Raw genomic sequence first — 12118 nt, 5'->3', positions numbered from 1 at the left:
GGCTGTTAGGAATTGTGGGAGTTGAAGTCCAAAACACCTGGAGGGCAGAAATTTCCCCATGAATCAGATGCTCATTCCGCCTTCACTTCACTGACCTCCAGCGTCATGTCGCCTTGGGCGGCCAGGAGGGAAGTCCAGTTTGTCACCGTCCCGGCAAAGGTGGATTCCGCCAGCAGCAAGGGGACGGTGCGGTGGCCCAGGCCGCACTCCAAGGTGACCTGGATGGAGCGCACTTGGGCATGGAAGCTCTCCTGCTTGGTGCTGGCTTCGCTCGCCAGGAAGGCTTCGGTGGCTTCGGTGGCCATGTCCACCCCCAGGAACCAGTACTGGCACCGGTCCACGGGCTTCACGCTCCAGAGGTCATCGGCCGGGCTGCAGGTGGCTCCTCCCGACTCGTCGTCCCTCGGCTTGGCCTTCATGGCAGCCATGATGGTCATGACCGTGTTGAGGATTTTGGGGGAAATCTGGAAAAGGGAGCCAAAGCTGCAGGAGTTTCGGACAAAGCAGGCATATGCTATGCAACACATATATAGAAATAAGAATGGTAATATTATGAATAATAATACACAAAGGGGAGCCCCCGGTGGCGCCTGTGCCAACCTAGCAGTTCGAAAACATGCAAATGTGAGTAGATCAATAGGTACCGCTCCGGTGGGAAGGTAACGGCGCTTCCATGCAGTCATGCCGGCCACATGACCTTGGAGGTGTCTATGGACAACGCTGGCTCTTTGGCTTAGAAATGGAGATGAGCACCACATCCCAGAGTCAGACATGACTGGACTTAATGTCAGGGGACTACCTTTACTTTTTTTTTAATACACAAAGGAGTAAATAAATTACACTATGTAACACAATTTTAATAAATAATAATAATAATAATCTATATAAATAAATATGTAATGTTAGTTTGTGGGATTAACAGAACTCAAAAACCACTGGACGAATTGACACCAAATTTGGACACAAGACATCTAACAACCCAATCTATGTCCTTCACTCAATTTTTTTTTGATTTTGTCATTTGTGAGTTGTAGTTCTTGGGATTTATAGTTCACCTACAATCAAAGAGCATTCTGAACTCCACCAATGATGGAATTGAACCAAATGTGACACACACGACTCCCATGACCAACAGAGATCCAATGCCCAGCACAAGAACCTGGCAAAACTTGAAACATGAAACTAGAAATCCACTTGGAAACAAGACCATCATGAAACTCCAGCCTTGACAAGACTGAACTAAAATCCTTTCCTCATACCATATAAAGCTTTTCTTGTCCCATGAACCGAAAGGAAAGCACTCTGTTTGCTCTTATAGCCAGGTAAGGATTTCTAATCTCTCTTTTCTAGCAGACAGACTGATCTCTGCTGATCTTGAGAATGTTGTCTTAGTTTACAAAAGTCTGGTTCTCTACCTTCAAACTCATTAAATTCTACACCTGAAAAACCATCCTCAGAAGAGTTTCTCAGAGAAAGACTGCTGTGGGCCTCTCCCAGGAATGTGACCTTGGGAATCTACAGGAGAAGCACTCAGTTCATGAGAGACTTCGGGCCTCTCAGCAAGTCCTGGACTTGACTCCGTCCCAGAAAAACCCTCATCCCCATTGACATCAGGCATAGGCCCAGGAAAACCATCATCCCTGTAGTCAATTTGTTGATCTATGTTAAATTTTTGATGTATAGCTCTATGTTGCAATGTGGCAGAATTGGCAGAAATAGGGTAGCAACAGTAGAGGCAAGATTAATTTGCATAAGTGCAGCCGATTGGTCGTATGCAGATGAGTGGAAGCCAGGATTTGAAAAGGTCACTGAGCCAGAATGGCAGTTGGGGGAAGAGAGCTGAACATTCTAAAGGGGTGGAATTAAGTTTAAAAATAGGCAGTTAGAGAGTCAGAAAAGATCAGTTAGGGATTCCTGTTTGTGAGGTACAGTCAGGAACTTCTGTGAGAGAAAAGCAGTTAGGAATATGGAGCTCAAGTTTTAAGGAAAACAAAGAAGTGCCAGTGTTGTTTAAGGCAGAAAATAGTTCTGTCAAGAGTGTATGAAAAAGTAACATATTTGTTGAAGTGAAATAGTTGAAGTTTGATAGGAAAAGTTAACCAAGTGGATGATATTGAATGTAAGACTCAAGACTGTAACAGAACACACAAATGTAACCATAAGCGTTGGAGCCAGAAGTTATAAATAAACTTTGTTACTTAGTTTATTACAAGAGTGTCTCAAGCCTGTGATATAAAGCCTCAAGGTAAAAGCTCACTAGAAAGCCCCAGCCAATTCTAAAGGGAAACTGTTTCAGTACAAGGCAGTAAAAAGATTTAAAAAGGAAATATCCCCCCCCCCCAACATTATGGCACATATAAAAAGGCACCTGTGAAAGGACTGAAGTAGTGAAATATCGTCCCAACCCCCATTGACATCAGACTACAACTAAGGCAAACATTCAATCCTCCAGCTTGTGCAACTGTGGAGCAGAACAAATAACTCCGCATCTGTATGCTTGCCCATCATGACCTTCCTCATGCACATAGGAAGAACCATTTCAAGCTGTAGACCAGGTCATTTACCTGGCCCTCGCTCATGGTCAACCTAAGTCTGAAATGACTTGAAAACACAACAACAGCAGCAGCAGCAGCAACAGTAATCCTATCTCATCCGCCAAAAGCAGGTCCACACTTCCCATTGAAATACTATTAAGTTTATATTTGTTTAAATTGTTCTTCATTTTAATTATTGTATTATTTTAAGTGTTTTTTGAACCACAAATAAGATATGTGCAGTGTGCATAGGAATTCATTCATGTTTTTTTTCTTTTCAAGTTATAATCCGGCCCTCCAAAAGTTTGAGGGACTGTGACCTGGCCCTCTGTTTAAAAAGTTTGAGGACCCCTGCTGTCGACAATGCAGTCGCTGTTGCCCACTTTTGGTCTAAAATTATCTAGCCGCTTGTGTGCCCTCTATTTTATCAGTTCTATACTTATTTATGCATGCTTTTGACACAAAATAAATAAATGCAAGTTGCTTACCTGTAACTGTGTTTCCTCGAGTGGTAGTCTGTGAAATTCGCACATATAGGTTTTATCCTGTGCATGTGCAGTTGTTTGGAACATTCTAGAATCTTAAAGGAACATTTTGGCGGAGGCCTCACCCACTCTCCCCAATACTATAAATCATCATCATCATCATCATCATCATCATCATTTAATAACTTATTAATCGCCCTCCATCCGAGAATGCTCCAGGCGATTTACAGCTAAATTATAAAAGATAAAATACATACATACAAAAATTAAAAATCAACAGAGATCGAATGCTCTACTGAAAAGCCAGGTCTTGAGTGCGAGAGTAAAAGGTCCTAAGTCACGCATGGCTCTCATGTAGGGCGGCAAGGAACCCCACAAGGCAGGGGCAGAAATAGAGAAAGCCCACCTGCGCCTGGTCCTTTCCAAGGGCACTTCTCTAGGACCCGGAATATGGAGTAAGTCACGTTGGGATGGTCGTTGTGACCTCCGATGATGGGAGAAGGAGAGGCGGTCCCTAAGGTACGATGGACCCTGGCCGTAAAGTTTTAAAGGTCAGAACTAACATCTTAAGTCAGGCCATGGTACTCAGTTGGAAGCCAATGTTGCAGCACTGGTGTTCTATGGCATTTCATGGGCGCTCTTGTGCGTAGCCTGGCTGCCGCATTCTGAACAATACGGAGCTTTCGGGTCGTAGACATCGGAAGGCCCACATATAGGGCGTTGCAATAGTCCAGCCTAGACGTGACCGTGGCATGGATGACAGTTGCCAGAGCCTCGTCAGATAGGGAGGGTGCCCGTTGCCTCGCTTGTCGTAGATGGAAAAAGGCCTGTTTGCTGGTAGCAGCCACCTGAGCTTCCATTGTCAGCTGTGAATCCAGGATGACACCCAAGCTCTTAACAGTGGTCGATGGAGATAGAGCGGCACCATCGAAGGTGGGCAACGGAGGAGTCGGACCTGCCGGGTGGCCATGCCAGAGAATCTCAGTCTTCGTCAGGTTCACCTTCAGTCTGCTAGCACGTAGCCAGTTTGACAGAGCTTCCAGACATCGGGTGAAATTGTCTGGAATTGACGTTGCTCCAGGCGCAGAAGGAGTTGGGTGTCGTCCGCATATTGGTAGCAGTCCAGGCCGAAACTCCGAGCTAAACTAGCAAGAGGTCTAACGTAGATGTTGAAGAGAAGAGGAGAGAGAATTGCACCTTGGGGGACCCCACATAGGAGGGGGATCTATCAGAGACTTGATCCATGTACTCCATGTATCCATGTTGACTCCGGTTCCGGAGAAATGAGTTGAACCAATTGAGGGCCTGACCATGAACTCTGGACATGACAAGACGGTGAATCATTAGATCGTAGTCGACGGTGTCCAACGCTGCAGTAAGGTTGAGAAGTACCAGTAGCGCGGATCCACCGTTGTCAGACTGGCGACGGAGTTCATCCGTAATGGCAACCAGGACTGTCTCCGTCCCATGACCCAGGCGAAAACCTGACTGGAAAGGGTCCAGGCCAGCTGTGTCATCCAGGAATTGCTGCAATTGTCCCAGTACAGCCCGCTCTATCACCTTGCCTAAGAATGGCAGATTAGAAACAGGACGGTAATTGGCAGGGAGTGTGCCTTAGGAGACGGAGTTCATGATGGAAAGAACTGGCCTGAGTCAGGAAGTCCGTAAGCTGATCAAAGTGAGGACAGAAGTGTCATGGTCAATAGCAGAGCCAAGGTCGTAACAAGACAGTCCAATAGTTTAAGCAAAAAAAGGGCTGAAACGTCAAGAGACTAGAGAGGTTCCTAAGCTGCTAAGTGCGGAAAAAGGAACTAAGGCACAGTCCCCACCAGAGGCATTTATAGTATTGGGGAGAGTGGGCGGGGCCTCTGCCAAAATGTTTCTTTAAGATTCTAGAAGGTTCCGAACAACTACGCATGCGCATGATAAAACCCATATGTGTGCCTTTCACAGACTCCACGAAGAGGAAAGAAATAACCCCAAGTGGGCTGTTCACTTCCGCCCACTCTCAAAAAGCCACAAAAAACAAAATAATTGTCCCAAATTCAGCTTGAATGGCAACATCCTGTTCAGTATTTTCTGAAAAGAAAGCCAAGCAACTCACCTTGACAATGAATTCTTCGACCACTACATCCACCGCCTGCATCCCCGAAGTGTGCATCATTGCCTCCATTGTCAGAGAACAAGGCTGAACCACCTTCGGGAGGAACAAACAGAATAAATGTCATTAGAAAGGTCCACAAATTATTATTATTATTATTATAACTTTATTTGTACCCCGCTAGCATCTCCCGAAGGACTCAATGCGGCTTACACAGGCCAAGGCCTCAAAACACAATACAACAATACAATACCTAAAGCAAATTAAAAACAGTTAAGCAGAATAAACAACAAACAGTAAACAATACATCAAGACACTATAAAACTGGGCCGGGCCAGAGTAATGAGTACAAGATTAAAAGTGCTGATGTGGCAGGAGGGATGTAGAATTATAAGTAAGTGCAGTGTGCGGCGTGCAGTGATCTTAGTTCTACTAAAGTGCTTCTGGGACTTGGTATTGGAGGTTCCTAATCTGAGAAGGCATATCAGAACAGCCAGGTCTTCAAGTTCTTTCTGAAGACTACCAGTGTAGGGGCCTGCCTAAGATCTCTTGGGAGGGCGTTCGAGAGTCGGGGGGGCACCACAGAAAAGGCCCTGTCTCGAGTCCCCACCAAACGCGCTTGCAACACAGGTGGGATCACGAGCAGGGCCTCTCCGGATGACCGAAGTGAATGTGTGGGTTCATAGACGGAGATGCGGTCATGCAGGTAGGATGGTCCCAAACCGTTCAGGGCTTTGTAGGTGAGCACCTCCGCCTTAAATTGGGCTCGGAAAATAAACGGCAGCCAGTGGAGCTCCTTAAACAGGAGGGTTGACCTCTCTCTGTAATGAGCGCCAGTTAACATCCTGGCTGCTGCCCGTTGGACCAGTTGGAACTTCCGAGCCGTTTTCAAGGGCAGCCCTACGTAGAGCGCATTACAGTAATCCAATCTAGAGGTGACCAAGGCATGGACCACCCTGGCCAGATCAGCCTTCACGAGGTACGGTTGCAGTTGGCGCACGAGTCTCAATTGTGCGAAAGCCCTCCCAGACACCGCCGACGCCTGAGCCTCAAGAGTAAGCGATGAATCCAAGAGGACTTCCAAGCTGCGGACCTGTGGCTTCAGGGGGAGTGTAACCCCGTCCAACTCAGGTTGCCACCCTATACCCCGATCCGGTTTGCAATCGACCAGGAGGACCTCTGTCTTGTCGGGATTAATCTTCAGCTTGTTCATCCTCATCCAGAGAGCCACAGTGGCCAGGCACTCATCCAGCACTTGAGGGACTTCCTTTGAGTTAGGTGGAAAAGAGTAGAGATGTGTAGAGATGGCACCCAACTCCAAAACTCCGGATGACCTCTCCCAGCGGTTTCATGTAGATGTTAAAAAGCATGGGAGACAAAATAGAGCCTTGCGGGACCCCACAGGTCAAAGGCCAGGGGTCCGAGCAGGCGTCTCCCAGCTTCACCATCTGGGTTCGTCCCTCCATCCCAAAGAGAAAGAACAAGAGAGAACAAATTACGAGAGCTTACCGTGGTGAGGCTCTTCTCTCCTTTCCCGTGAAGGAAGGGGCAGGCCAGGACCCGGAGCTCCCGTACTTGGGCTGTCATGCGCTGCGCGAGGGGGCCGCTCGACAGGGAGAAGTCGCACTGGAAAGAGGCCGACAGCGCAGGTGCGTCCGCCTTGGTCAGGTTGGCAACAAAGACGACCTCGGGGTCCGTGATGCGCGCCACCATAGACACGTTGGGACGCTGGGACTCGTCTGCAAAAGGCACACGCTCGATTCAAGTTCAATGTACTGTACACCAGTTAGAACAGGCATGGGCAAACTTTTGTGTCCCCCCTCCAGGTGTTTTAGACTTCAACTCCCACAATTCCTAACAGCAAGTCATGAAGTAAGTTAACTGATAGGTTAACTGTATTTCATCACATAATAGACGCACCCACATTTTTTGGGTGGCAGGATTGGTATTTCTGTGTTCCTCACATAAGAGTCACAGAGACATCTGAGCCTGATTCCTTCCTTCCTTCCAATTTAAAGTTAGATTTGAAGGTCTAACGCAAGCATAGGCAAACTTTGACCCTTTGTTTTGGACTTCGACTCCCACAATTCCTAACAGCCAGTCATGAACCAAGTTAACTGATAGGTTAGCTGTATTTCATCACATAATAGTCACACCCACATTTTTTGGGTGGCAGGATTGGTAATTCTGTGTTCCTCACATAAGAGTCACAGAGACATTTGAGCCTGATTCCTTCCTTTCTTTCAATTTAAAGTTAGATTTGAAAGTCTAACGCAAGCATAGGCAAACTTTGGCCCTTTGTTTTGGACTTCAACTCCCACAATTCCTAGCAGCCAGCCATGAAGGAAGTTAATTGACAGGTTAACTGTATTTCATCACATAATAGTCGCACCCACATTTTTTGGGTGGCAGGATTGGTATTTTTGTGTTCCTCACATAAGAGTCACAGAGACATTTGAGCCTGATTCCTTCCTTCCTTCCAATTTAAAGTTAGATTTGAAGCTCTAACGCAAGCATAGGCAAACTTTGGCCCTTTGTTTTGGACTTCAACTCCCACAATTCCTAACAGCCAGCCATGAAGAAAGTTAACTGATAGGTTAACTGTATTTCATCACATAATAGTCACACCCACATTTTTTGGGTGGCAGGGTTGGTATTTCTGTGTTCCTCACATAAGAGTCACAGAGACATTTGAGCCTGATTCCTTCCTTCCTTCCAATGTAAAATTAGATTTGAAGGTCTAACGCAAGCATAGGCAAGCTTTGGCCCTTTGTTTTGGACTTCAATTCCCACAATTCCTAACAGCCAGTCATGAAGCAAGTTAACTGATAGGTTAACTGTATTTCATCACATAATAGACGCACCCACATTTTTTGGGTGGCAGGATTGGTATTTTTGTGTTCCTCACATAAGAGTCAGAGAGACATTTGAACCTGATTCCTTCCTTCCTTTCAATTTAAAGTTAGATTTGAAGCTCTAACGCAAGCATAGGCAAACTTTGGCCCTTTGTTTTGGACTTCAACTCCCACAATTCCTAACAGCCAGCCATGAAGCAAGTTAATTGACAGGTTAACTGTATTTCATCACATAATAGTCACACCCACATTTTTGGGGTGGCAGGGTTGGTATTTCTGTGTTCCTCACATAAGAGTCACAGAGACATTTGAGCCTGATTCCTTCTTTCCTTCCTTCCAATTTGAAGTTAAATTTGAAGGTCTAGTGTTTTCTGTTGGTCATGGGAGTTCTGTGTGCCATGTTTAGTACAATTCCATAATTGGTCGAGTTCAGAATGCTCTTTTATTGTAGGTGAACTGTAAATCCCAGCAACTACAACTCCCAAATGTCACGGTCTATTTCCCCCAAACTCCATCTGTATTCATATTTGGACATATTGAGTATTCTTGCCAAGTTTGGTCCTGATCGATCATTGTTTGAGTCCACAGTGCTCTCTGGATGTGGGTGAACTACAACTCCCTAACTCAAGCTCAATGTCCACCAAACCCTTCTAGTGTTTTCTGTTTGTCATGGGAGTTCTGTATGCCATGTTTGGTTCAATTCCATAATTGGTCGAGTTCAGAATGCTCTTTGATTGTAGGTGAACTGTAAATCCCAGCAACTACAACTCCCAAATGTAACGGTCTATTTCCCCCAAACTCCATCTGTATTCATATTTGGACATATTGAGTATTCTTGCCAAGTTTGGTCCAGATCGATCATTGTTTGAGTCCACAGTGCTCTCTGGATGTGGGTGAACTACAACTCCCTAACTCAAGCTCAATGTCCACCAAACCCTTCTAGTGTTTTCTGTTGGTCATGGGAGTGCTGTATGCCCCGGTTGGTTCAATTCTATCATGCTATTTGATTGTAGGTAAACTATAAATCCCAGCGACTACAACTCCCAAAAGACAAAATCAAATTGGGTTGTTAGGTGTATCGTGTCCAAATTTGGTGCCAATTCATCCAGGGATTTTTGAGTTCTGTGAATACCACAAACGAACATTACATTTTTATTTATATACATAGATACTAGCCTTCCCCTGCCACGTGTTGCTGTGGACCAGTCTGTGTATGTATGTTTTGCGTGTGTGTATATGTGTGTATATATTTGTGTATATATGTCGTTTTGCACATGCGTTGTAATGAAATTTTTTTGGCTTTTAAGTCTCTTCCGCTATGTTTTCCAGTGTTTTATGAGTGATGGTCACTCATTAGCCTGATAGGTGTCTTGTGTCCAAATTTGGTGTCAATTCGACAAGTGGTTTTTGAGTTGTGTTAATCTCACAAACGAACATTACCTTTGTATTTATATAGATAGTAGCCGTCCCCTGCCACATGTTGCTGTGGACCAGTCTGTGTATATGTATCTTGTGTGTGCGTGTATGTGTGTATATATATTTGTGTATATGTGTATGTGTGTGTACATATGTGGTTATGCGTATATATATTTGTGTATGTGTGTGTATATGTGGTTATGCGCATTTATTTTTTGGCTTTTTAAGTCTCTTCCGCTGTGTTTTTCAGTGTTTTATGAGTGATGGTCACTTGTTGGCCTGATACGCATAATGTGTCAAAATTTGGCGTCAATTGGACAAGTGGTTTTTGAGTTGTGTTAATCTCACAAACTAACATTACAATTTTATTTTGTGCATATGTATATGTGTATTTTAAGCACGTGCAATCCATGGTTCTAAATGTTTCTTACAAAACTAAAGTTCTGGATGTGAAAACTAGGGGGCGCTGGTGCTTTGCTTCTACAGTGTTGCGAAAGTTCTGGTGGTGAAAATTTCAGAACTCTAACACTAACACAACTTTCAAAATTTCATTATTTCATTATTGGTGATGTTTATGACAGAATCGATTAGGAACTGCCATTTATAATGAAATTTTGAAAGTGCAGAAGACTATTTATTAGGCACGTGCAATCCATGGTTCCAAAGTATTTACACAACTAAAGTTCTCGTGGTGAAAATTTCAGAACTCTAACACTAACACAACTTTCAAAATTTCATTATTATTTCATTATTGGTGATGTTTATGACAGAATCGATTAGGAACTGCCATTTATAATGAAATATTGAAAGTGCTGAAGACTATTTATTAGGCACGTGCAATCCATGGTTCTAAAGTATTTACAAAACTAAAGTTCTGGTGGTGAAAATTTCAGAACTCTAACACTAACACAACTTTCAAAATTTCATTATTATTTCATTATTGGTGATGTTTATGACAGAATCGATTAGGAACTGCCATTTATAATGAAATTTGGAAAGTGCTGAAGACTATTTATTAGGCACGTGCAATCCATGGTTCCAAAGTACTTACAAAACTAAAGTTCTGGTGGTGAAAATTTCAGAACTCTAACACTCTAACACAACTTTCAAAATTTCATTATTATTTCATTATTGGTGATGTTTATGACAGACTCGATTAGGAACTGCCATTTATAATGAAATTTTGAAAGTGCTGAAGACTATTTATTAGGCACGTGCAATCCATGGTTCTAAAGTATTTACACAACTAAAGTTCTGGTGGTGAAAATTTCAGAACTCTAACACTAACACAACTTTCAAAATTTCATTATTATTTCATTATTGGTGATGTTTATGACAAAACCTATTAGGAACTGCTATTTATAATGAAATTTTGAAAGTGCTGAAGACTATTTATTAGGCACGTGCAATCCATGGTTCCAAAGTATTTACACAACTAAAGTTCTGGTGGTGAAAATTTCAGAACTCTAACACTCTAACACAACTTTCAAAATTTCATTATTATTTCATTACTGGTGATTTTTATGACAGAATCTATTAGGAACTGCCATTTATAATGAAATTTTGAAAGTTGTGTTAGAGTTCTGAAAGTTTCACCACCAGAACTTTAGCAACAGCCTAGAGAAAAGCCTTTGCTCTGCTCACCTTTCTCAGGCTTCGGCTTCCCTTGCTTCAGATGGAACTGGGCCGATTTCTCAGAAGGGGAGGATGCAGCCGGCATGGCTTTCACGAAGAAGTCCGCCACCGTCAAAAGAAATTCCACGCTGGCGCACAGGTAGAGCTTGTCCAGGACAGAGACAATTTCCGTCCCGCTTTTGTCCTGCGTATAGCTGATATCCATCATGACGCTGTCATCTCCACTGTCCTTTTTGTCAATCATTCTGGGGAGAAAAGGTGTTAATACTTTGCCGTCACAAAGCAAGTTGAAGGATCAGGTTCAAAATACTTAAAATTTAACTCTAAATTGGAAGGGAGGTACGAAGGAAGGGGAATTGGTCCCAGAAGGCTCTGCGACTATTATGGGAGGAACACAAAAATGCTAATCTTGTCTCCTAAAAAATTGGGGTGTGACTATTATGCGATGAAACAATCAGTCCCAAAAGCTCTGCAACTCTTATGCAAGGTACACAAAAATACCAATCTTACCACTCAAAAAAGGGGTGCAACTATTATGTGATGAAATCATTAATCCCAAGTGCTCTGTGACTCTTATGCAAAGAACACAAAAATATCAATTTTGCCACTCAAAAAAGAGGTGCAATTATTATGCAATGAAATAATCAGTCCCAAATGGCTCTGTGACTCTTATGTGAGAAACATGAAAATACAAATCTTGCCTCACAAAAAAGGGGTGCAATTATCATGCGATGAAATAATCAATCCCAAATGGCTCAATGACTATTATGGGAGGGCCACAAAAATACTAATCTTGATTCCCAAAAAATTGGGGTGCGACTATTATGTGATGTAACAATAAGTCCCAAAAGACTCTATGACTCTTATGCAAGGAACACAAAAATACCAATCTTAATTCTCAAAAAAGGGGTGCAGTTATTATGCAATGAAATAATCAGTCCCAAATGGCTCTGCGACTCTTATGTGAGGAACACAAAAATACAAATCTTGCCTCACAATAAAGGGGTGCAATTATCAGGCGATGAAATAATCAGTCCCAAATGGCTCTACAACTATTATGGGAGGAACACGAAAATACTAATCTTGACTCCC

The 12118-nt window shown here is 43.4% G+C and overlaps 1 protein-coding gene across 3 annotated transcripts in view; it reads right to left on the bottom strand.

The window, feature by feature from the left end:
* The window catches only part of VPS13C (vacuolar protein sorting 13 homolog C), a 264400-nt gene that overhangs the window by 98474 nt on the left and 153808 nt on the right, over positions 1-12118 (bottom strand). For all 3 annotated transcript variants that reach the window (XM_067471235.1, XM_067471236.1, XM_067471237.1), the window contains exons 51-54: positions 11036-11271; positions 6630-6859; positions 5124-5216; positions 96-464 (exon numbers count right to left, since the gene is read on the bottom strand). In XM_067471235.1, coding sequence (XP_067327336.1) covers positions 96-464; positions 5124-5216; positions 6630-6859; positions 11036-11271 — 928 coding nt within the window. The remainder of the gene's footprint in view (positions 1-95; positions 465-5123; positions 5217-6629; positions 6860-11035; positions 11272-12118) is intronic.

This window comes from Anolis sagrei, chromosome 9 (genome assembly GCF_037176765.1).
Source record: "Anolis sagrei isolate rAnoSag1 chromosome 9, rAnoSag1.mat, whole genome shotgun sequence".
Taxonomy (NCBI): Eukaryota; Metazoa; Chordata; class Lepidosauria; order Squamata; family Dactyloidae; genus Anolis; species Anolis sagrei.
Note: the sequence above shows the minus strand (reverse complement) of the source record. Positions and strands in the feature narration are given on the sequence as shown.